This window comes from Nuphar pumila, chromosome 9 (genome assembly GCF_984573655.1).
Source record: "Nuphar pumila chromosome 9, dmNupPumi1.hap1.1, whole genome shotgun sequence".
Lineage (NCBI taxonomy): Eukaryota > Viridiplantae > Streptophyta > Magnoliopsida > Nymphaeales > Nymphaeaceae > Nuphar > Nuphar pumila.
The window spans coordinates 2,262,445-2,289,596 of record NC_143257.1 but is presented as its reverse complement, the minus strand read 5'-3'; the positions used below and the strand labels follow the sequence as shown (position 1 = coordinate 2,289,596).

The 27,152-nt window shown below is 40.3% G+C and overlaps 1 protein-coding gene across 2 annotated transcripts; it reads left to right on the top strand.

Moving 5' to 3' along the window:
• Positions 1-18,093: 18,093 nt before the first annotated feature.
• On the top strand, positions 18,094-20,535 carry LOC149828187 (uncharacterized). Of its 2 annotated transcripts, none has more exons than XM_090017434.1 (5): positions 18,094-18,442; positions 18,589-18,954; positions 19,277-19,592; positions 19,700-19,813; positions 19,919-20,535. In XM_090017434.1, the coding sequence occupies exons 1-5, from the start codon at positions 18,215-18,217 to the stop codon at positions 20,050-20,052; spliced, it is 1,158 nt and encodes a 385-aa protein (XP_089873560.1). In that variant the 5' UTR covers positions 18,094-18,214; the 3' UTR covers positions 20,053-20,535. The 2 variants fall into 2 exon arrangements, with proteins under 2 accessions (XP_089873560.1, XP_089873559.1); XM_090017433.1 differs by having other exon boundaries at positions 18,586-18,954.
• The last annotated feature ends 6,617 nt before the right edge of the window (positions 20,536-27,152 follow it).

The following is a 27,152-nucleotide window of genomic DNA, read 5'->3' as shown; positions in this document are numbered from 1 at the left end:
ATCTTGGGTTCAGATATGAGTACGGATCTTGGATTCAAATATGAGTATTGATCTTAGATGCATGCAAATATGAATGCAAGATGTAAGTAGATATCAATGCTAGATGCAAATAAATAAGAATCATAGATGCAAGCAAAAAAGAGAGTAGAGGAGAGAGAGCTAGCTAGCCCTTAAAGAGAAAGAAAGCACTTGTAAGAAAGGAAGAGAACTTGTGAGAGAGAGAGCTTGAGATGAAAGGGAGAGGGTTGGGATATAGTCCCCACCCTCACTGCCATCATAAAAGCCTATAAAGAGCATTGAGAGACCCAAACGGCTAGCCATACAGTCTCAAAGTCAAGGTCTATTTAATGGTTGATCAAAGGTCCAAATAGGACTTGAGGATTAAAATCATTCAAAATACTAAAAAGATAAGTAAAACATCAAATCAAATCAAATCGCGCTCATCCGAGTCGAGCTGAACTGAACCAAATCAAAGTCCAAATCTAAAAATCAAAGTTTAAAGTCCAAGTTTAAGTATGATTTAGAAGCCCAAGATCCAATGCCTACTAAGGGTCTTGCTTTATAAGGCAACACCTCTCTATACAAGGATAAGACAAGTTCCTACAACTTTCAATATGTGATCAAACTTATAAAAAAAAAAACTTAGGAATTTACAAACTTAAAGAAAAGAGAAAAATGTATACAAAACTTAGCATAATTTTGAGCCAAACCCTAACAAAAATAAGGGTCGACTAAGCTGCCTAGCAAAATTTTTGTTTTAATTTTTTCTTATGTTCATTTTTTTCTCTTGGTAACATGTAACATACTTTTGCTCATCTCTCTGTCAAGGTCTTCTTCTTGTAACACACACACGTTATATATATATATATATATATATATATATATATAGAGAGAGAGAGAGAGAGAGAGAGAGAGAGAGTAATGTGTTCCTCCTGCCAACCTTCTGGTTCAGCCCACTCAAAAAATATTGTTTTGGGGTTTTTTCTTTGTTTAGGGTGGAGCCACCTTTTGGATTACCATAATCTGACGTGGATATAAGTTTCTTTGGTGATCCAAAGTCAACGGTTATAAAGGTACCAGTTTTTTTCAACTTATAAAATTATATTTTTTTGTCAAAAAAAGATGATCCAAGAGTTGATTCCCATTAAATGGAATATGCTAAACACATCTAATGGTTCAAATCTATCATAAAGCACTTCAAAACTATTGGGGGCAGAATGAGAAATAGGACCTAATATGTTCCGTTCTTGTATATATATATATATATATATAGGAAAATGAAAACCCTCCCAAACCTTTCCAATAAATTTTTTATTAAATTTTTTTATTTTTTTTTCAAAATTTTGATAGTAGAGATTTGATCTATAGGTTTGTTTTTATAAGAATAAGTTCTTGGAGCATTTGATTCCGATGCATGGATAGGTTTTTATAAGTTTCAAAATCAATGACCGACCCCAATAAATGTTTTGTTGAATTTTTTATTTGTTTTTCAAAATTTTGACAGTAGAGATGCTATCTATACGTTTGTTTTTATAAGAATCAGTTCTTTGAGTATTTGATTCCGGATAGCTTTTTATAAGTTTTAAAATCAATGATCTACAAGTTTCATAAATTTTTGAGCTGCCAAATACGATTTTTTTAATCCAAAATTCATGATCCAAGTGTTGATTTATAAGTCTTGTAGGATCCTTTTTATATCCCAATTCTGAATAGTTTTTTATAAAAAAAATTGGCTTCCTCTATTTAAAGAGGTTCATCCACCTTCAGTAAGGTATCTCAGAATCAAATAACAGGTTTCAGTGTGTTGTCGACGTGAGCAACTCTTATTGAACAAAGTAAAATTTTGTTCTTCCTGTTGTTTGATTTCTTATTTTGCTTCTTTCCATTTATTGTTGGTCAATTCGTCTGTTGTGTACCTATCGTTTCCCAACAGTTGCAGGTTCAAAAGAATCAAAACCCAATGTGCATCCCCAACTGGACTTTCACAAAAAAGAATGGCAGAGTCCATGTGTAGGGATGGCAGTGGATGGGGGGAAAGCGGGCCCGCCCCGCCTCGCCCCGTTTGGACCGGGGATGAAGGGTATGAAACGGGGATGGAGGTGGGGACGAAGGTTAAAATCCATCCCCGTCCAGGGGTGGAGGCGGGGATGGACGTGCACTTTTCCCCGCCCCGTCCCTGCCACGATCTCCTCCTCATCCCCACCCCGACCACTTTTCCCCGCAATATCCCTGCTCCGCCCCGCCTCATCCCCGTTTGAACCGGGGATGGAGGACATGAAACGAGGATGAAGGCGGGGATGGAGGATAAAATAGATTCCCCGCCAGGGATGGAGGATAAAATCTTGAGGCGGGGCGGGGGTGGAGACCTTGTCCCCCGCCCCGCCCCACTACCATCCCTATCCATGTGGGCTTGACTTCATCGGATATCTACCCCAATAATGCTCAGTTTCATGCTAAAAAACTAGCTTTTAATTTTGTGAAATGTCAGCTTCATAGAGTTTCCAAAATATGAAAAAAGTGTGGTTTCATGTTTTCTTTTTTGAGGAAAGATAAAACTTAATTTTATAAATCAATATGATATAACTCAGGGCGATGAGGTATGGCCCCCAGCTTAAGAAAATGAGAACCACATAGGGGCAAGACCAGAAAACAGAGTTTATAAATAGGGGCAAAACCAGAACAAGTGCAGGGTAGATTAGCGTGAGAACCACATAGGCTACACATGCTAACTAAGGGTGTCAACGGGTCGGGTTTGGTTTGGACCCAGGTGGAACCAGACTTGGATCAAATTTTGGATATGGTATCGGGTCCGGGTCTAATCGAGTTCACTATAAAAAAACCATAATAGACCAGATAAGAACTACATGAACTAAACCCAGACCACACCCGGTAAAACCATTTTTTTTTATCATTTTTACATTGAAAAGTTGCGGGTCTTAATCAGAACTCGGGTTGGGTCGAGGTCTGGTATAAAATTTCATAAACTATACCCGAGTCCATGTATTAATCGGACATTCGGGTCCAGACCTGAGTCTTAATCGGGTCTTCGTATTTATCACCATACCTGGATCCTATAGGGTTTGGTTCGGGTCGGGTCTGGGTAAACCAGGCAGGTTGACACCCCTAATGCTAACCAAGCAAAAACATCTTCTTGTCAGGTTCTCATGAGTCAAAACTCCATCCATAGAAACGTGATCTAGGAGATGGACCACGTGTTCACCCCAAATAGAACAAACATGTGAAGTTTTTATATACTTATGGCAAATGATAAATACATTGTTTGGCATTTCAAAGTAAGAGTGAAGGAAAGAATGCTAGGTAAAATGGAAAAAGAAAAGGTAAAACCTCCTACAAGTAGGGGTGGCAATCGGGTCGGGTTGGTGGGTTGTGTCAGCGGGTTGATGGGTCAGCATGCCTCAACATGAACCCGGCCCGTTTATTAAACGGGTCGCCTGTGGCAAACACGAACCCGGCCCATTTATTAAACGGGTAACCCGACATGACCCGGTTAACCCATTTAATAAACGGGTTGGGTCGGGTAAACGGGTTGGCGGGTTAGCAGACGGGTTGGTGAGTCGGGTTGGCAGGCGGTTGGCGGGCAGGCCGAGGTCGGGTAAACGAGTTGACCCACCCGCCTAACCCATTTATTAAACAGGTCAGCCGGGTTGGCATACCCCTAGCACGAACCCGACCCGTTTAATAAACGGGTTAGGCGGGTCAACCCGTTTATGACACGAACCCATTTAAGCTAAACCCGAACCCGCCTAAGAGGCGGGTTGGCAGGTCGTGTCAGGTTTTGCCACCCCTAGAAGTATGAGTTATGGATGTCAAAGAATCACACTTTTATTGGAGACAAGTGATTTGTTGGTATCAAATGCAAATCTAGGTTTGATGAAACTCACATACCTTAGTCATACAAACCATACACCAAAACTAGACATAACGGTAAATTATAATTTTTTATTTTTTTAATAAAAATTTGTAGAGCTTAATAAAAACTCAAGTTGGACCAGGTCCGAATGTAAAATTTTATAAATCATTCTCAACTTTATGTGCTAATCAACCCAAATAGCTAATTAGACCTCTTCAATTATTACCAACATTTAGGGTTGGTAAACGAGAAAAACAAACCTAATTGAGGGTGTTTGTCTTGTTTCTTGAATTGAGTCGAGCTCACAAAAGGCTAGCTCTAGTTAAACAAGCCAAGCATGAGTTAGCTTATTTATTTATATATATATATATATATATAAGAAAATGAAAACCTACCTAATAAAAAACCTCTCAAACCTACCCAATACAAAATATTAATCGGATTTTGAGTATTTTTTTCAAAATTCAGACCTTAAAAGATATGTTCACCATGATTGATTTACTAAAAACCTACACTTGGATCAAGCATTGTATGGAAAAATGGTATTTGGAACCTCAAAAATTTATGAAATTCTAAGCCATTGTTTTTTGAAACCATATAAAACCATATCCATGCGAAGGAATCAAATGCTCCAAGAACTGATTCCTATAAAAACAAACACAGATAACATCTGTAAGGTCAGAATTTCAAAAAAAATGCTGAAAATCTGATAAATGCTTCTTATTGAGTATGTGCTGAAAATCTGATAACATCTATTTGGTAGGTTTTCATTCTCCAATATATATCTTCTTTGAGAGTTGAAAATAAAAAAAATTGGACAACGAAGCTCAAATTAGGGCATTTATAAAACAAATACATGTTTCAATCTTGTAAGCAATAGTATTGAACTCCAAATTCATTGCTTGCAAACCAAACACTTGAACCATCTTCATTTTATGATGTAAAATATATGTATTGTTAATCAACAAGCCTACATGATCCCAGTTGAACCAAACATTGATTGCTTTTATTTATAGCCTACAGAAACTGCACCCGACCTGGTAGCGCTGGCTCAATCTGTCATACCTACTGTCGCAATGCCGACAGTGTAAAACTCTGAGTCTAGGCCAGTGGCGGAGCCAGAAGAGTTTCGTTGGGTGGGCAGACTTCGGGTCTCAGGGACAATGCTATGGTCTTGAAGGGTGATCCATTTATTTGGACCAATGGCTGAAATCACATTCTTTCTTGATGATTGAACCAGTCTCTTCAGAAATCAACCCATGGGACCAAAAATATTCATAAGTAGCAGCAGTGTCTACAGCCAGATTGAGAAGAGGATTGCCAATCTACATAAAGAAACAAAAATTTAAAATAGTGAACTTAAATTCAGAAGACCAACCTTTATATACAAAAATTGGCATTGCCAACTTGAATGAAAATACGAGCTCATGCCAGGTCAAACCAAATGCCAACTACTTATTAGCTCAGGGCTTCAATATATTTGGCAATTCTGTTATGGCTTGCAAGGTCTTCATTGATTGGTAATTTATCATGTGCCATGTCAATGAGACTAGTTAACTCACAGCTAAGCCCTTGAGGTTGAACTTGAACCTAGATGAATGTTTATTGTGGTGTAGCAGAACACTTGCCTACTGAGGTATGTAGTGCCCTATTAGTAGTCATAAGTGAGGAATTGATCAAGAAACATAATCACGTCACATAGACTATAAATTTATAGTGTTCAAGACTTGCATAGCTTTCTCCTGTTAGAAACAAAGCTCTTGATTTGTACTCTGAAAATTTCTCATACCATCCCACAAAAACCGAGAATACAAGCAGAAACACAGACACCCACAATGCAAAATCCATGTTTGGAGCAGAATGAAGAGGATTCATCACGTCAGAGGCCCATAATCAAAGGAAAAAGAGTGGTAGTTTTCAGAGGCATGAGTGATGCTTATATTGAAAGCGGGATGGAATAGGGAAATTGGGGTTTCAGTCTCAAAATTTGGAAGAATATAAACAAGAAATACACAAACACCATCCGGCTCAGATGGTGTTTGTGTATTTCTTGTTTAGCTCTTACGTATAACAAATTCAAAAACGCCCAAAAAAGGGTCCGTTCAGAAAACATGAAAGAGAACGGAAGAAAGAAAAAGAAGAAGGGGAAGAGAGAGAGATACCGACCTACTTCAAACCTTCAACCGGCGGTCCGGCGTTCGGGCATGACGGCAGACAACGGTGATGCTTGGGGTGGGCATGGGTGAAGCAGCAACCCAAATGAAACGGTGAAAATGAAATTGAAAACCTCAATCCCTAATTTTTTGCAATGTCCCGACTCTAGTCGCAGTAGACTCGGGGTTGGAAACCGAGTCAAGTTGACTCAACTGAGTCCCAAATCGACTCGTTTTCTAATTATAGGGTGGGCGACCGCCCACCCATGCCCACCGTGGCTCCGCCACTAGTCTAGGCTGGGTGTCAGCTTGCGGAGAGAGAAAACGCCTATAGAAATCGAACCTCAACTGCCCGTCTATCAACCACGCCCCCACACCACTACGCCACCACCCCTTTGGTCCGGATGATAAAAAACAACTACGTCATAAGATTTAAGGAGGGTATGAAGATGGGGGATGACATAGGCGATGAATGAAATCAAACTGATCTCTGTGATATAGTTTATTAATCAAACCCGGATTCTTCTGGATCTGATACAGGTCAGGATTGGATCATGCATGAGCGATCTTCACACCTATTTCATATGAAATAAGACTATTTGTTTGCATTTAAACTGCATGCATCATAGGTACGCGAGAGCACAAAGACAGTAACAGTTCACTGGATCAGTACCAACAGCAATTATGACCAACCAAACCAAATGGTTGGAGTTGGTTGGGAAAAGAAATGAGTAAAAAAAATCCAAGAATGGTATGCTTCCCTCCAAGAGAAATGCAATTTTTGTAATCATATCACTTGATTTGACCTAAGGGCTTGTAGGTACAAAGCAAGTAGGCCATCATACCACCTGCACACAACAACAATGAAATTGTGTAATCAACAGAAAAGAATTGATGATGACCAAGTGCTTTTTTTAGGTCCCCCTGTTAGGGCAAGTGATTTTGTCCAAGGGGTAGGTGAACTGGTTTTAGGTTAGGCCAATAAGGACAAAGTATGGAGATTGGGAGGCCTAACTGAAGCTTCAAGGTCACTCCAAGACTGCCCCAAAATAATTAGTCCCAACTCCCCAAGTCCCAACACAACAGTTCTAGTCCTTACAGTCACCAACTGTCCTCCAAACATCAAACCTAACGCCAATAATAAACAATAAAAGCAAAACAACAAAAACAAATAATTGAAAAAATGGAAAGTTTTTCTTTGGCCCAACCCTTTGCTCCTCATCTCAAAAAAAGCCTCATATTTATGAATTTGTTGATATAGACCTATGATTTTTCTGAAAACCGCGAGACCTCTTATCATTAAGCATTAACTCGAGTTAAATTAAATTAAATAACACTAATAATCTAAAATGACAAAAATACCTACGTTTTTTTCTTATGGGTGTGTTTGATATCTGGATGAACAACACATAGGGCACGTTAGGAAGAGAGAGAAACTTTCATAGGAAAAGAAAGTTTTGCCCATGAGAGATTTTGATAAGAGAAGTTAAAAAAAAAAAAAATCACTTGTTTGCAGGGATGGCAGTGGACCATGGGAAAACGAGAATGAAGGACATGAAACGGGGATGGAGGTTAAAATCAAAACCCATGCAGGAATGGTCTTATGCATCCCCCCACCCCACCTCGACCCTGTCCGGATCCTCGCCTTGCCCCGCCCCGCCCCATCCCCAATCCTTCTTTAGGGATGGCAATGGATTGAGGGAAACAAGGCTCCACCTCGCCTAGTCCTGTTTGGATTGGGGATGGAGGATATGAAACGGAGATGGAGGGCAGGATTTTGAGATGGGGCAGGGATGGACACCTTGTCCTCCGCCCCCACCCCGGTCCACTGTCATCCCTACTTGTTACTTGTTTGTGTTGCATGAGAAAAATAGAGTGGAAAAATGTGAAAAAAACAAGAGAGATGAAAAGGAGGGTGGTGGCGACCGTGGTGAAATGGATGGTAGTAGTCATGATGAGATGGGTGGTAGAGAGTAAAAATAATTTTTTTCTTTGGTAGAAAACATTCCTCCATCCCCCTCTCCCATTGAAGAATGTTTCCTATGAAAAAGTGTACTTTTAAAAAAAAATCTCTCGTTGAAGAAGTCTCTCTCGTTTTGAATTCATATGTATTTTTCATTTTGCTTCAAATTTTCTGCATCTTCCTAGCTTTCAAACGTGCCCATAGACCAAAAAAAGGATCAAACTTTCTCTCCTCTTTTTTGGAGGTTTACTTCTCTCTCGAAATGCAAAAATGTTTGGAAGAAATTTCACAGTGTTTTGATATGCATGAGGCCCACACTAAAACCCGGTAAAAAAACCTAAGGATTTAAATGGGTCGAATTTAGTATTAGGGTTTTGTGATTTTCGGTTGTTCCAACCCAATCAAGATCTGACTCTTGCATGTATTTAGTTGATTTGAATCCGATTTGCATCCCTAAGGGCGTGTTTGTGTGTCAATAAAATGGTAGGATTTCCGAAGCACAAAGCGCGAAGCGTTTCGGCGGGCCCCACTGCTGCAACACAAACAAAGGACTCTCTTTCCTCGGGGGATAAAAAAGAAAACCAAAATCCTAGCGACCACCCCTTAAAAGAAATTCCGTGAATTGTTTTCACTGCATCATCAAACGCAACCTGAAGATAAAATGAGTACTTTCAACTCCAAAGAGCAATATGAAAAGTTCAAAAGAATCTCATTTCCCAGGAATGATGATATAGGTTAAACTGATACTTCTCTTTGGCAGTTCTCAAGAAAACAACCAAACGGGGCTGATCCGGTTGCCTGGCATGAGCAGTTAGTGCACGTCACCTTGTATTGGTACGTTGCAAGCTCGAACCCTAGTTTTATAACAGGTAGCTGTTTGCCTAACCCTAGCTTTCTCTAGAAAAAAAAATCTCAAGAAAAAAGAATCAGAAAATTTAAAAATGGTGAAATCAAGAGCAAAACGCTGTCCCTAAATGAAAAAAAAAAATTAAATTGGTGGTTTGCTACCGTTGGAACGACCCAACAACGGTTCGAATTTCAAAATCGGAACCGCCATCTGAAAGTGACCGTTCAGCGCTCCTTTCGGCGGGAAAATCACGCCCCGCTTTTGTTTTTTTTCTTTCTCGCTTTTGAGACAAAGGGTTACTCGTGCACGCTCCTGGCCACTCTGCCTAATCCTTAAATTCCCAAAATACCCTTAAATCTTAATAACATAACTGAAAATTGGCGGATCGGGTACGCGTCCATTTGTTTTACATCAATTCTTAGAGCTGGACCAATGTATATTATCAAATATGGATCCACGATGGATTACACGAAATCGTTTCCATCCCTTCCTTATGTCATTCGTATCTTCACAACCCATCTTTGGATTTTGACTTAACAGTTGGGATCTAAATCATTCATTTAATGAAGATCAACATTTAAATAACTGGCAGTTAAAAAATCAACAGTTCCTCAAACCCATCTTGTTGATCCAACACTTTTTTTTTTTTTTAAAGTTAAGCTGGGGTTAGATAGACCCTACCAGATTGAATTATCAAAAATGAGAGGATTACAATAATCTATATATGTCATCCCTACTAAGGGACCAATCAGGGGGGTTGTCCTTTCAGGATTTATATACATCAAATCGCCAAGTCCATAATTCCATATTTCTAGTAATGGACATGGTTGGGTTGGATATCCGAAAAATATATTATCCGTCTCGTGCTTGGTATTTTCCTACTTGTTGATGAACAGAATTGGTATTTCGAAAATGGGGAAGGCGTCGCTGTCCCTACTTTTGCGCAGTGGTCGGAGTGGAGGCGGACCCCAACCATGCACCGTTTAAGCAAATTTAAACAAACGGTCCCTTATCCGCATGAGAATGGTGGCGGGAGGTGCGGCTTGATTTTGGCATCACCGTAGCTCCGCAACTGGCGCCTTAGATAAAAGACAACCACCGTCATGACGGAGAGCGACGTGTTCCATTAAATCAGACGGCTAAACACGCCAGAATCTTGACGGGGAAACCAACGTTTGGTATCCTCCTTAGCCACGTCACGTAGATTCGTTCAGATTTCAAACATAAATAGATCGGATATCTGACCCGAAATAATGAGACCCAATTTTTATTTTGATGGATATGGATTTTGGACCCGTCATCCAGATCCGGGCAAACGCATTACTTTCGGGAGTCAAGCCTGAGGTAGAGGTGAGAACCGGGTCTGAAAATGTCTTAATTTGGGATTGAGATCATCTCATTAACATTGGTAAGGTGTGTTCCGACTAACAATAGATCGGTCATACCAACTTAACTTGTGGACCATCCAATGAATCTTGAGATACTCGACAACAAACTCATATATATAAATATATATATATATATATATATATATATATATATATATATATATATATATATATGGGTGGGTAGGTGCCTTCCGCATTTTGTGCCTACCGAGCTTGGACAGGGGGTTTTCAAATTCTTTTTAAAAAAATCTGACCTTACATATTTGCTAGAAAATCACACTTGGATCAAGTTTTATTGAGAAAAAATGATTTTTTAAGAATTTAATATATTTTTGAAATTGTAGACCATTGGTTTTTTTGAATCCTTAGTGTTGGCATCAGATGATCCAAAAGTGGATTCTTATAAAATCAAGGATGTAGATAGCATTTGTATCAGATTTTAGAAAAATAGAAACAATCTTTGCAAAACTCACTAATAATATGGCTATTTTCAATACTTTTTTTACAAATCCAACCATGTGGATGTGCGTGGCATGGAGAATTTGCTAGAAATCAACCATTGGATCATGTATTTTTGATGGAAAAATGTAAATTTCAAATGCTTGAATATTTATGAAGATTATGAGCCATTGATTTTAAAAACTTAACTAAATCATGTTTATGCATCAAAATAGGATGCTTCAAGAGCGAGTTCTTATAAAACCAAGCATCTAGATCACATCCATACAGTTATTCAAGAGAAAATAACAGTTCTCACACACACACACACATATATATATATATATATAAGGGGTATTATCATACCAATGTTGACAGTATCGGAATGGGACCTGTGTGGTTTGATCAACGATTCAGGTGAATTGGCTGATATCGATTTTCAATTGAATCATTCTGAATCGGCCGAAAAATAATAAAAAAAATTATTATGTGTCAATCAGAACTTGACACAGTAAAGCCATTAAAATGATGTTAAAAATTATTTTTATATTTATTAAAAATAGCCTATTTAGGTTAATATCATATCGGTATCGGCTTTTTTAGGACGATACACATCAATACTGACAACACTGCATCGGACCCCCTTTTGTCAGACGAAAGTCGAACGCACGACCTTGCGCCATGGATCCTTTCCTTAAAAAAACTGGGTTTTATTTTTTAACCGCCGCTAAAACTTGTTTTTTTGCCTAGGTCTTTAGTGGCAGTTTTGACCATGACTAAAGACCTTTTTGTGTGCAAATTTTTTGCGCTGCTGATCTCTCGTGCACAACTGTCTGAAAATCTGATGATACACCCTTCTCTTTCTTAGAGAGAGAGAGAGATTTAACAAGTACCCGACCCATCATGGTATATCCAAACCCACCCAAATTGAAAATTTGTTGGGATCACGAAAAAGGAATTTCAAACTGGATCTCACATAATTTTATAAATTTTTTTTATTAAAAATACATATAAAATACTCTGATCATGTACGTAGCAAAAATCATGACTCAAACATGGGCCTATATATGGCTCAGTTAGAGTTTGGGTCAACTTGAATATTATTCAGGTACAAGTTTTTCATGCCTTGCCCCGGAGTTCGGGTTTGGGTCAGGCCGGGTGACCGTTGCAAACCCGACCAGTTGACAGCCCTAACTTGAATCACATTTGTGGAGGGTCCGTGCTTGACTGATCTTCCGCTTGAAGCAGGTTAAGATTTGACATGAGCCCCATACCTTGATCTGCATGGTTCATGGGATCCATGGTAGAAATTGGTAGTTCAAACTCACCAATTTTGGGTGTTTGATGACCCACCAAGGGGTTTACCTCACAAAGGGGTGGGCCCATTAGGTGACCTGGTTCTTGACGACAACCAACCAATATGAATGTCTTAAAAAAAAGGCAAAAATAAGAAACAATGAGAAATTAGCTTGGTAATATTTTTTGATAAAAGATCACAAATTAATGTTATTGTTTTTAATTTTAAATTTGATTTTAAATTTTCTGTTAAAATTAATTAAAAAGTGACCTTTTTTATTAAATATACAGGAACAATAACAAAAATTCATATATCACAAGAATTTGACCTCCAATATTTTATCAAAAAAATGGTTTTCTACTATTTTTCTGATTTAGATGAGTCTCGCTTTCTTTTTTCCTTTTTGTTTTTCAACGCCATCTAAAGCATGTCTAGTGGAGAGAGGAGATCCAGCAAGGAGAGATTAAGGGATCCAACTATGTGATGCAGCCAATCACATGACATGATTCAATGTGGGGCCCACTCAACGCTGTCATGTGATTGGCTTGTCGCATAATCGGGGCACTTAAGCGATCCCTGAATCCCCCTTCTCATCGAATGGATTCAATGTGTGGGCATGCGATCTGCTGCAGTGGGCCTCATGCAGGTCTTAATCGGAACTCAGTTTAGGTCGGGGTCTGGTATAAAATTTCACAAACTTTACCCATGTACTAATCGGACTTTTGGGTCTGGATCTGGGTCTTAATTGGGTCTTCTTATTTATCACCATACCCGGACCATATAGGGCTTGGTTCAGGTCGGGTCAAGATATAAACCAGTTCGGTTGACACCCCTAATTAGAAAAATATAATAATTTTTATTTTATTATTTACATATTAAGTTTACTAGAAAATGTCTGCAAATGCTATACCCACAAAATGTATCTCATGCACAATTCAAAATATACGGATCTCTCAATCGACCGGGCAGGGCGGGGATGAGGCAGGGATCATGGCAGGGACAGGAAAAGGGTACGTCCATCCGCGCCTCCGGGGATGGATTTTAACCTTCGTCCCCGCCTCCATCCCCGTTTCATACCCTTCATTCCCGTTCCAAACGGGGTGAGGCGGGGCGGGGCCCTGCTTTCCCCCGGTCCACTGCCATCCCTAAACTGTACCAACGAGGCTCCGTTTGTCTGGCAGGAGCAGTTAGTGCACGTCACCTTGTGTTGAGACGTTGCAAGTTCGAGCCCCAAATGGTATAGTTGTATAACTGGTAGGGGTCTGCCTAACCCCAACTTTCTATGTCGAAAAAAAAAAAAACTAGAAATTGAAGTGGAACTTCATCAACTCATGATATGAGTTCTGACTTGGATCCAAATCCCACTTTACAGAGACAACTTTTCACCCATAAAATCCCCAATTAAGGGTGGCAAAACCTGACACGACCTGCCAACCCGCCTCTTAGGCGGGTTCGGGTTTGGAAAAAATGAACCCGTTTAATAAACGGGTCGACCCGCCTAACCCGTTTATTAAACGGGGCGGGTTCGTGTTAAGGGTATGCCAAACCGGCTGACCCGTTTAATAAACAGGTTAGGTGGGTGGGTCAACCCGCCAACCCGACCTGCCAACCCATTTATTAAATGGGTTGGCAGGTCGTGTCGGGTTACCCGTTTATTAAACGGGCCGAGTTCGTGTTTGCCACAGCCGACCCGTTTAATAAACGGGTCGGGTTCAGGTTGAGGTATGCTGACCCGCCAATCCGTCAGGTCGACCCGCCAATGCCACCCCTATCCCCAATGAGACGTGGAATCCTTGCTGGCTGATGATTGGGATTTAACGTGAATAGCAGCAGTTAGAGCCAGTGCGGTTAGGTCTTTGATCCTGAGGGCCATGTAAATATCAAAAATAAAAATGGATCAGATCTTATTGATATCTCACTTAAGCTGACTTCGTTTTGTTGGATTTGGTAAGCCAAAACCATGTCATATTATAATCGGATGCAGATATGATTTTGATTTTTTATTACCAAATCTGACCCATTATGTGGGTCTAATATTGGAGAAATCCAGATCCCTCTTTTTTTTAGAAAAATTTAGTGTCATTAGTTAGAATGAGCTTTAGATGTTTTAAAAAGCTTCTCCCAAATCAGCATATCATCAAATGTCATAAATCATGTTATTAAAATATTCTTGGCAAGGACAAACTTATTTATATATACAATACAAATTATAACGTATGAAAATTTACAAAATATAAAATTACAAATGAAATTTTGTTAACATTTTAGCCAATATAACAATAAAATCATAACAGTTATGGATGTGTAGAAATACAATAAAAGATAAGATTCGGAAAGAGGAGATAGATAAGAAGGTAGGCGTTGAAAATAAGATGAGAGAGAATCGTTTACGGTTGTTTGGACATATTCGACGAAGGCCTAATGATGCTCCAGAAGGATGGAGAAATAAGAAAATATATTAGTTAAAAAAGGTCGGGGTAGGCCTAGGAAGACATGGATGAAGGTGATAAGAAAGAATATGAATGCTTTGAACCTCACCGAGGACATGGCATTGGATAGAAATGAATGGAGGAGAAGGATTCGTGTGGAAGACCCATAATGATTTTCTTTGTTGGTTCATATTGCCGACCCCAATTGTTTTGGGATGAAGGCGTAGTTGTTGTTGTTGTATCATGTTCTTTATGTATTTATAATATCTGGCAAATTGTGCAAACAAAATCGTGATATTTTGAAAATGATAAGATATTTGTGAGTTGTGTCTATGGTTAGTGTCATGCTATTCAAATCTGATCCGCTTACATATCCTGATCCATTTTACATTCATTGAATCGGGTCGAGGTCCAGATACATCTCATACCCAGTCCAAGCCCAACCATCGAGTCTAGGGATGTATGTGGACTGGGGAAAACGGGCTCCGTCATGCCTCACTTTGTTTGGACCGGGGATGGAGGACATGAAACGGGGGGTGGAGGTGGAGATAGACTTACACTTCCCCCCGCCCCGCCCCGCCCTATCCCGTCCTTGATCTCTATTAGTAAAATAACTAAAATACCTATAGGGATGATAGTGGACCGAAGAGAAACGGGCCCGGACCCGTCTGACTCCGTTTGGACTGGGGATGGAGGACATGAAACAGGGATGAAAGCGGAGATGGAGATTAAAATCAAAACCTGTGCCGGGATAAAGACGGGTATGGAGCGAAGAATTTTAAGACGACCCGCCTCTGTCCACTGCCATTCCTAATTGATATCTTGAAAGCTACAATTACAAAAGGGCACTTTCAAAATTTGAAGTTTCAAAGGAAGCTGTGTGTGGTCCACATCATAGGATCCAAACCTCTGGACCATGGACCAGGAATGAACAGACTTGCAATTAATTATTAAAAAAAATAAAAAAGGTGCACCTGAAAAAGTGAAAAAAGAAAATCCTTAACTTTTAAATTTTTATAATAAAATATAATTAATATGAGGTGGAAAATACCGTACGTGCATAGTTGGCTGGCAAGTGGGAAGGCCTATCCATTTCATGAGAAAAAGAAAGCCTGATCCATTCTCTGACAAAACCATGTGGCCTTCCCTGTGGCTTTTTCAAGATCTCGGATCCTCTCTTTCTTTTTAAAATCCAATAAGGGTGTCAACATGTCTGGTTTGATCTGGACCCAGGTAGAACCAGAGTTTGATCAGATTTTCCGGTATGGTATCGAGTCCGAACCCAGGTCTAATCAGATCCATTATAAGAAAAACCATACTCGAACCCGATAAAAACTACATGAGCCAAACCTGGACCATACTGGGTAAAACCATATTTTTTTATCATTTTTACATAAAAAAAATTGTGGGTCTCAATCGAAACTCGGGTCGGGTCCAGGTCTGGTGTAAACTTTCACATATACCAGAGTCTATGTATTAATAAGATCTTAAGGTCCGAACCCGAATCTTCTTATTTATCACTGTACCCAACCTTATAGGGTTTGATTCGGGTCGGGTCCAGGTAAACCAGCCCCGTTGACACACTTATTCCTTACCTTACTCCATTTATGGGGACATGGTACAAATGGACTATTTTGTTAGGTAAGGTTTAAGAGGTTTTAATGCTTGTTCAATTAATATTGCTGTTATTGTAAGGTTGGCAATCAATTAATGTGAGAGATTTTAACATATCATATGATTAGTTAAGTGACCATTAAATTTTTTTTTTTAAAGAATAAAAATTACTAATCTTCAAATTCTACTGATAAGGGTGTCAACGGGTTGGGTTTGCTCGGACCCTACCTGTACCAAACCATATAGGGTCGGGGTATGGTGATAAATAAGAAGTCCTGATTAAGACTCGGTTTCACATCCGCAAGGTCCAATTAATACATGGACCCAGGTAAAGTTTGTGAAATTTTATACCAGACTCGGGCATGATCCGACTTTCGATTAAGACACACAAATATTCAATGTAACAATGATAAAAAATATTGTCTTACTGGTATAGCCCAAGTCTGGTTCATGTAGTTCTTATCGGGTCTTAGTATGATTTTTTTTATTGTGGGTCTGATTAGACCCACATCTGAATCCGATACCTTACCCAAAAATCAGGGCAAGGTCTGTTTTCACCTGGATCCAAACCCAACCCAACCCGTTGACACTCCTAAGCGTTGGTAGGTATTGTAACTTGCTGACATTATAGATGGGAGTAGCCTTCCTGGGTACATATAAACACTTTTACTAACCATAGAACTGTTGGGTCTTGGTCATTTGAGTCATGCAAGCGTGTACAAATTGCTAGGGTTAGGTGATAATGTCGGACCCTTTGGGTCCTATTAATACATGAAGCCAGGTATGGTTTGTGAAATTTTATACCAGACCCAAGCATGACCCGAGTTTCGATTAAGATCCATATCTTTTTAATAAAAAAATGATAAAACATATTATTTTGCAGATTATGGTCTGGGTTTGGCTCATGTAGTTCTTATAGGATCCTGATATGGTTTCTCTTATGGTGAGTCCGATTACCGAACCCGGTACCATCATCTCAAATCTGGTTTGAGTCTGGTTCTGCTTAAGTCCTAATCAAACCCGACCCGTTGACACCCCCTAACCTAAAAGACCTAATTAGATCTCTATGACACTCAACTCTCAAGGGGATATCTTAATCAAAAAATATAAAAATTATTTTTTTAAGAAAATATTAATAAAAAATATTTTAAAAAAATACATGATTTTTTCGTGATAAATAGCCGTTTAAAATGTAAATATCACGTTTAAATCAAGGTATTTATGTTTTTTTTAAAAAATCTCGCCAAAAGTGAAGAAGTTCACAACATCTAAAGAAAAAGGGAAACAAAGTGAAAGAACATTTCAACATCCACCAAATTCCACAAAGCCAAAATCCATGAGAAATCATATCTAATCTCCAAAAGACACTGAATGAGTGCAATATTACATGCCCTAGATTTTCCTTTGCTTTCCTTATATATAATGCAACAACAAACAATCTGATAAAAGTTTCAACTAACGGCCAACATAGTTGAGTTCCTTGGACTAAGACCAAGACCAAGACCAAGACCAGACTCACCTGAGCCCTATGAGGTGAGTCCCGAGGCAGAGCAAAAGACTTGAAAACAACAAAAACAATTATTGTTCAAATAACTCACACTCAACACTTGTTATCAAAACCAAGAAAGCCTTATCATAGAATTTCAGGTTATATAATAAAACAAACTTTTAGCCTTTGACTAGGGTTTTGAAAATTAGGGTTTCTTGCTTTTCTAACATGGGTTGGGTGTGTGAAAGGCACCGTCTATCGGTTCGGCCGTCCTGCACATGGCAGGTTGGAAGGAGGGGGGCCTAACAGTTGTCTGTCTGACCTTGGCTTGTGAAACGCACCCACCTGCACGGCAGGTTGTTGCTTAGTCTAAACATTTTTAGTTGAGCTTGAACCCCTAACTTATATAAAAAGTGAGAAATAAAATAATAATAATAATAAAAAAAGCAAAACTCCAAAACCCTAAAAGGGTTTGGTTTTAAAACCTGCTGCTCTTCATCACTCCAACTCTTCACCTTCTCTCTCTCTCTCTAAAAACTGCTCTTCATAACTCCAACTCTCTCTCTCTCTCTCTTTTGTTGGGCCCGCTACGCCTATCCCCAATACTATTATTGTTACTTCTAAACGCAGCAAACACCCACCTCTCTCTCTCTCTCTCTCTCTAGACCTTTGATTGGCCCGCTAGCTCCTTTGTCCCCTTCTTTCTGCCTCTTTTTTAACCGAAAATGACGGAAGGTCTCGAAGACGGAGAGTTCTTGTTGCCGTCTCGATTCTTATCGGAGGAGATGGGATTTCTGGAGAGCAAGCTCCCCTGCGAGTTCCCCTACTTCGACTCCTCGCCCGTCGAGTCGGTGGTGAGCTCGGAGAGCGACGAGGAGGACTACATGGCGGGGCTGACCCAGCGCGTGGCTCGCTCGACGCTGGAGGACGACGAGAAGGACGCCGCGCAGAAGGTAAAACTCGCTGTTTCCGGATCTTTTCTATCTTTACGCCTTTTGGGGTTTCTGTGATTGGTACCTTTGTTTTCGGGATTCCGTGATTTGGGTTCCTGCGTTTTCGGGTTTTTGTCGCTGATTGGTTTTTGGGGGGTTTGGAGAAGGTGGGATCGCCGCAATCGACGCTCTACACGGTGGGGAGCTGGTCTGGCCGGAGTCTGGACTCGAACGGCAGCCGGGGGAGCTCGAACGGGCCGTCTCAGGTGTCCTCCCCGCCATCGACGCCGCTGAACCAGACTGACGACGCCTGGGAGCTGCTGTACGCCGCGGCGGGGCAGGTGGTGAGGATGAAGATGAGCGAGGGAGCAAAGAATCCGGGAAGGGGACTCCTCGGCCCGCCGAGGAAGCCGGTACCGGTAGCGGTGGGGAAGCCCGGCGTCCAGTTGAAACCCGCTAACGGTTCCGGGCTTCCTCTCCAGCGTTGCTGGAGTGACAACAACAGTAGGGACTCCTGCGCTCTTGCTGCTCATGTAAGGACTAAAACCAAAGATTCCCCTTTACTACTGTGATCGAAATTCCTTTTGGGTGTTTATTGCATAGTTACCGGAACCTTCTTGCTGCATGGAGTAGCTCGCTTTCCCCGGAAACTCGCTTTGGAGGCGAGAAACTCCCCCTTCTCTGAAAGGGAAGCTTTGGCAAACCCGCTTCCCAAACACTATAAACTCGATTCATCCCGCATCGTATTACTTTTTTGTCACTCGCTTCCCCACTTTCACCTGATGCATCGCTTCTCGTGTCTATTTCGTTTCCTAATAACTATGATTTATTGTAATGGTGATTTATGGTATGTAGTTTGAGCTGCTTAAGCAACAGCAGCGGCAACGGCAGTGGCAGCAGCAGCAGCAGCATGAGGGTTGGGGGAAGCAAACCAAAATCGCTCATTCGCAGCAGATGCAGAGCTGGGCAAGGGCCAGCACAAACGCTCAGCGCGGTCGTCCGCTGGGCCTCCCATCTTCTGCTTGGCCTCCTCTTCAGAACCACTCTTGTGCCAACACCCGGATGAGGGCGGTCTTTCTGAGCAACGCCGGGTCCAAAAGAGAGTGTTCTGGTACTGGCGTTTTCCTTCCAAGAAGAATCAGTAATCCGGCCGATTTCAGGAAGAAATCTGGTAATTTTTTTGTGTGGGGCACACTTCAAAACACTGTTTCTTGCAGAAACAATTACTGTTTTGGGGTTATCGATTGATTGGTGTTGTTGATTTTGGTGATTCCGTAGGGTGCTCGACTGTTCTGTTGCCGGCAAGGGTTGTTCAAGCGTTGAATCTCCACATTGATGATATGGGCATTGCACAACCAAACTACAACCTGGGTAGTCTTGTTCATGACCATGGTAGGCCACACCCTATATATATATTATGTGCCCATTTGTTTTCTGTTGAATCCATTCATAAACACTGTGGTTGACATTGGTTTTTTCTCCTGTGATATGATGCAGAAGGATCAATTGCATCGAACCCCGGATCGTTTGGTCGAAGCAGTGGGTTCCTTCCTCCCCAGAGAACCATCCGCCCTCAACAGCAACCAGTCATCAACAACGAGTTGCGTTTACCTCAAGAATGGACTTATTGACATCGACCTCTCTATCTGTTTCTCTACTAATACATTTGAAGCATCGTCGTCATCATCCTCAATATTTTGCTGGGGTTTCTCTCTTACAGTGATTACTGGTTTTAGATTGCAAGTTTTTTGTGTAGTGGTTTAGATGATATGATGGTAATAATAAGAGGTATGTTTTTGTTTCTAGGGATAGGCTAGGTGAAACAGTTTTTGTGGAGGGGGGGCTTTTTTTGTGTAATAAATGTAATTTTGTCCTTGCTGTGAAAAATTTGGCTGGTGTGGGGGGAGCTTCTTTATGGTCTGCAAGTTTTTGGGATACCAGGTTGGGGGGGGGGGGAAACCCCTAAAACCACCTCCGGAAAACAATAAGCGGAATTGGGCATTGTACTGTAGTACAGGATAAAAGCATGGAAAATTAAACAAAAAAAAGAGGGGGACAAACGGTGTTGTCTCTCTCCTGATGATTATAGTGGAATGAAAGAAATTTGCTTTTAACAGCAGCGGTTTTTGCTTGTACTTTTTTTTTCTTTATTGTTGCTAGTGTTTGTGCTAGCTGTATATCATTTAAGAGAGAGTATTTGCCGTACCAGCATTGGTTGCTGCCATGTCTGGGCTTTTATTATTTACCCTACAATAAGTGGTTATGACAACCATCTGTGGACTCATGTTTCTTAGGAGAGAGATTTTATGTATGTGCCACAGGCATTGGTTTAATGACGACCATTAAGTTGGGTAATTTTAATTTGTGGGCATGAGAGAGAGAGAGAGTTGATTTGGTATGTTCTTGATTCTTCATTAATATCCTAGTCCGGATTTTGAGCTCTAGATCCAAGTATCTACTAATGTAGGTTCAAGTTTAATCTTAATTTTTGCCCGAAATCAATTTGAAACCGTGGCAAGATTCTACATTAATGACAACCATTAAGTTGGGTAATTTTAGCTTGTGGGAATGATATATATATATAGAGAGATCATAGTTGATTTGGTATGTTCTTGATTCTTCATTAATATCCTAGTCCTGATTTTGAGCTCTAGATCCAAGTATCTACTAATGTAGGTTCAAGTTTAATCTTAATTTTTGCTCGAAATCAATTTGAAACCGTGGTTAGATTCTACTTTAATAGCAACCATTAAGTTGGGTAATTTTATCTTGTGGGCATGAGTGAGAGAGAGATCAGAGTTTATTTGGTATGTTCTTGATTCTTCATTAATATCCTAGTGCGGATTATGAGCTCTAGATTCAAGTTTAATCTTGATTTTGCTCGAAATGAATCTCGAAATCAATTTGAAACCGTGGCTAGATTCTACTTTTGCGATTCATATCATATGCTTGGATTGTGTTGGAAGTTTGGTTGGTTCTTGTATATTGAGTTGAGCCAAGTTTGTAGCTTATACTGAGTCGTAGCTAAACTAGCTTTCAGGCAAACTTCAGTGTTACAGAGTTGGAAGTAACTGAATTACAAAAGAACGCATTGCTTCAAAGCAATATGATTTTCTCTCTAAAGCCATATACTCTTTTCTTTTGAATTCCACGTCCTCTCTTTGCCTGCCTTGTTTACGGTCACTGTCTTGGGCGATGGATTAGCCCTCGGGAGTTTCCACTTTTCCGGCCGATCATTTGTTCTCTGATAATATATATATATATTTTAGAGGAATCCTCTCCTAGGCTAAGAAAACCTCTGGTGGGGCTCATGACCATCCTACTAGGGTTGGGTTGGCGGGTTGATGGGTCAGCATACCTCAACACGAACCAGACCTGTTTATTAAATGGGTCAGCTGTGGCAAACATGAACCTGACCCATTTATTAAATGGGTAACCCGATATGACACGGTTAACCCGTTTAATAAACGCGTCGGGTAAATGGGTTGGTGGGTCGGGTTCATGTTAGCGGGTGGGTTGGGTAAACGGGTTGGCAGGCAGGTTGGTGGGTTGGGTTCGTGTTAGCAGGAGGGTTGGCAGGCGGGTAACGGGTTGACTCGCCCGCCTAACCCGTTTATTAAACGGGTCAGCCAGGTTGGCATACCCCTAACACAAACCCGACCCGTTTAATAAATGGGTTAGGCGGGTCGACCCATTTACGACACGAACCCATTTAAGCCAAACCTGAACCCGCCTAAGAACCAAGTTGGCGGGTCGTGTCAGATTTTGCCACCCCTACATCCTACCACACGCTGGGCACCTCTGAAAGCTACGGGCAGCGTATTGGGGTTTGATCCAGTGCCTTTATCTTAGCAGCTTCATCAAGCATGTTGTGATTTCAACGAGTATATATGTGATAAGCTGTAGGCTTATTGTTCATGTTCGGTTTGCTGAATTTATTTTATGAGTTTGAACGAGTTCTTCACTCCCATCTCCCTCTCGACTCTGGCTCCCAAGCAGAGCCTTTGTGTTTTCTGTATTAATTGAGTGGGAAGAAGGTGGCATTCGTGGTAGGAGTAGCTAGTGCATGTCACCTTGTGTTGGGACGTTGCAAGTTCAAATCCCAATGGTATCGTTGTATAACTGGTAGGGGTCTGCCTAACTCCAGCTTGCCTTTAAAAAAAAAAGGTGCCATTGGTTTGCTTCGGCACGAAGGTGTTGTGGTCTCGGTGGGTGGGACCCTGGCCGTGATGAGGACAGACCAGGTGGGTTTGGTTTGGTCTGACCGGGCCAGCATAGTGTTTTGTTTATTCGTTTCTTTACTAGCTGGCGTAATGGTCCTTCTGCCTCTTTTTGCCCTTTTTTCTGCTTCGAAATTGGGGTAAAGCGAGAAAAGAAACACTGGCTGTCAATGGGGCGTTTTCTTTATATTTATGTTTGCATGTGCGATCCTGAGTGTTCAATTTAGTGCCCTTTTGACCCTCCATGGTTACTTTCTTTGGGGTACAGCTAGGACTGGTGGATGGGTCAGGGTCCATTGGTGGTTCAGCTCGTGTTTGGCTTGTCAAGAGTTTTTTCAAACTCGTAAAATAAGTTTAAAAACTGGCTGGGTTGATCCGGATCGCTCTGCCACTAGGTCAAAAACAGGTGTAACTCGGTTGTTACAAAACTCGGCCGAGTCATGTCATGTCTCGGCCAAGTCACGAGTGAGTTATATATATATATATACACATATATAATATATTTTATATATAATTATGTATAATATACATATATAAGCAGCGGTTTGACTGGACCTAATATAAACAGAACCAGACCAGAGATCACAGATGGATGACATGTCTAACCTGGTCAAATAAATTTTTTTTTTTTTGATATTTACATGAAGAAACCACACCCAAGATCAGAGACCTAGCCGCGCTGGCTTTGCCTGGTGTGCCACTGTTTTTTTTTATAGTGATCAATTATGGATCTTAAGTGATACTCATGTCAGACCCGGTCTGGTTTAAAACAAACAGACAGGTTCGTATACAACAGGGATCCAATGTCCGTAACCCGACGAACTAACTGGATTCACTTCAATGGTACTATCAAACTGGGGTTCTATAGGATCGAATCTGAGTTGGGAGTGGGTCAAGCCCGATCTGTCAACAAGCCCAATATGTACAATCTTGCCTTATTTGTAACCACTGTGGGTTTCTTTCTTGGTTTAACCTTTTGTACGAACCGTGGTTTGGATGTTTTGGAGACTTGGTGCTGTGTGACTCAGTTTATGTTGATGGGCTAGCTCGTTACATCCTAATGTGGGTGGTAGGGCTTAGAAACTAGCTGAGAATGGCTGGACTCGGTTTGATTCGGTTGCACTTAGTTCATGCAACAGGCCCAGCCGAGTCATGAGCAAATCATTTTACTTTAAAGGAGTCGAGCATTAACTGTTGGTGCTCGGCTCGGGTGAGCTCGAATAGATCTATAGGTTTTAAGCTGTCACAAGGACATGCCATTTTGGCTGCGTGTCCCTGGTGACACAAGAGAACACACCGACACGTACACAATTATTTTAATATTATTAAATTAGTTTATTGCATTTTATTTTTTTAACAAAAATCCATTTTTAATGTTAAAATATCGGCAAAACAACTTTTTATTAATTAAAAATCAAAAAATTCGGTGTCCTCATGGTTCTTTTTTGATTTTTTTTAGAACTTTCAAGTCAAATCCAAATCTCCCATCATCGGGTCCACAAATCATTGAGACAAGGTTTTAAGTATCATATATGCCACAAATATTGTTATAGGAACTTCGTAATGAAGAACAATCTTGTGATAAATTGGATTGTTTTCAAAACTCTCTTGATTATATCAACATGTTTATATTTTTATTAATATTTTTTTTTGGATTTATAACTCGAAGAAACTGCACCTGGCATGAAGACTGATCGTGCTGGCTCTGGATGTACTTAACACTTAAGACAGTTTATTTGATAGGAATCAAGTTTTGAATAATGTTTTTTGGACATAAAATTAAGATTTTTTAAGTGATAAAATTTTGATACATTCTGAGCTGTTGATATTTGAAGATTATAAAAAACCTGCATATATGTTATATTTTCTACTAAATAATGATTATGTTATATTTTTTACTAAATATTAATGATTGTAAATCATATATGTAGTGTCTGATCAACAAAAAAATGCAGAAATTCATTGTAAGCACACTTACTGATGAAAGAATACAGTATTTTTTTTTTACGATGAGGAACTGGATCACTCAGGATCGAGACGCATTGGCATCGGGATCTAGTCATTCCTAAGGTCATACCCACCTTGAGATCTCATTGTTAGACAAAATTCAACTCTGCAGATGTGATCTACAGGGTTCTTTTAGTGAAGATTGGTGTTTGAATCGCCAAAATCGGACTTATTTGCACAACTTGTCATCGATGCAACAATCGATAGCCATAAAAAATACTAAATTTTATGATCTAAAACCATATTTTAAGTTAAAAATATGAAATTCAAGAGTCGACTCCTGTCAAATCAATTATGTGAGATCCAATTGGTAGAAATTGTTTTAATAGAAACAACTTGCAACTGTGAGATCTCACTTGGTTATGACGTTAAGGATGACTGGATCTCCATTCAACCCTGTCCTGAGTGGTGAAGTGAAATTGAACTTACAATAGTTCCTGATAAAGCCATCATTATGCAAATCTAAGATGGGATTTTCAAGAAAGATACTATCTTCCTATCAAATCAATCATGTGGGTCTAATGCATCCATGAGATGCAGGATCCCTGCACTCTGATTCGACATCTTGATCTCTCATTCATCAAAACTTTGATATGAAGGTCTCTTACCAAACTAGCTAATTTGATAACCTTCTAAATAGATTGAACCTATCCTGAATCAAATTCAATGATCTAATATCCAAATACAAAAGATCAAAAATGAGGTGTAACTAGACTAGATAGACCCGAATCTCTCTTTTGAATTCCAACTTTTGAATCGAACCCTTCTCTGCAGCATGAACCAGCAAACAAAGTAGCTCGTCTTCATCTTTTAAATGATGCACTACATACTTCCACAGGCCAGAGAGAATATTGTACTGTGTTTGAAGTATACTGATTGCAGCAGAATACTTCATTGTATTGACCACTGACGGCTAGAGAATAAGAAGGATCAGTCTAATTCTTCAAGTCATGGACCTCAATCAAGAATGAAGAATCCAAGGTCCGGACCTGACACAAACCAAGATGGTGTGGGTTCAGATGGGTCAGACGAATTGGGTCCGGGCACCGACTAGGTTCCTTCTACCAAGTTGTGCAATGTCCATATGCAGATGAGTGAGACTCAGTCCAGCATGTGAGTAGCAATAATGTAGGGGTGTCAATGGGTCGGGTTTGGTTCGGATCCAGGTAGAACCAAACCCAAACCTAACTTGGGATGATGGTACTGTGTCCAGACCTGGTCTAATCGAACCCACCATAAAACAATATTTTTTTATTATTTTTACATTGAAAAGTTATGGATCTTATTCGAAACATGGGTCGGGCCCAGGTCTGCTATGAAATTTCACAAACCATACCCACTTCCATATATTAATCGGACCCTTCAGGTCCGACCCAGATTCTAATCCTACCTTCTTATTTATGACCAAACCCTGACCCTGTAGGGTTTGGTACGGGTCAGGTCTGGGTCAAACCCGAGCCATTGACACCCCTACAATCATGGCAGAAACACCTAGAAAATATGACCCAAAGTTGAACACAACCAAGAAATGGAAGATGAAACAATGTTAAGGAACCTACTCCAAGATATCTTAAATAGGGCTTAAAACAGTTTGGATCTTATCAGGATGTTATCATGTCCGAATCCAAATAAAAAATATACAATGTGTACATGAATCTGGATGCAGATCTCAAAAAGATCCAAGATGGTAGAGTTGGTCTGGATCGGAAGCACAAGTGGTAATACTGGGTGTGGTAAAAATAATTGAAAAACTAAGCAATTTGCATGTAACAGAAAGCGAGAAAAAAAAAAGAATTGGATTGGATTTTGATCCAAAAAATACTCCGGATGCAATTCACATGGCAGAGCAGAATAGGTCGTATTGTATATGACCAACTTAGTGGTGATATTCAATCCCCACTGCACATCTCACTTGATAGATGTGCGGAAGTGTGGGCCCCCTCCCACAAATGCCAAACGAGATCCATGATTCCCGAATGAGATGAGCCAGAGAAAGGATTGTATCCTGTGACGTGTGATGCTGCATTTGATCCTAACCGTCTAACCAAATGCAAAATTTGGACGGCTAAAATCAGCCTACATTTTCACTAAGGGTGTTAACGGGTCGGATCCGGTTTGGACCCAGGTACGTCAAAACTGTGATCTGACTTTAAGGTGCCCCTAACTAGATTTGAACCCGGGTCCAATCAGCTCTGCAATAAGAAAAACCATACCCGGGTCCTATAAGAATTACATGAAACAAACCTAGTCCAGATCTGACAATATATATATATTTTTTTACATTTTTACATTAAACAATCACTAATCTTAATCAGAACTGGTCAGACCTGGATCTGTTATGAAATTTCACAAACCATACTCAGCTCCATTTACTATTCTCACCCTCTGGGTCCTACCTAGAATCTAATTGGGCCTCCTCCTTTATTACCAAACCCTGACCTTATAGGGCTTGGTACGGGTCAGGTCCAGGTCAAACCTGATCCATTCACACCCTTAATTCTCAC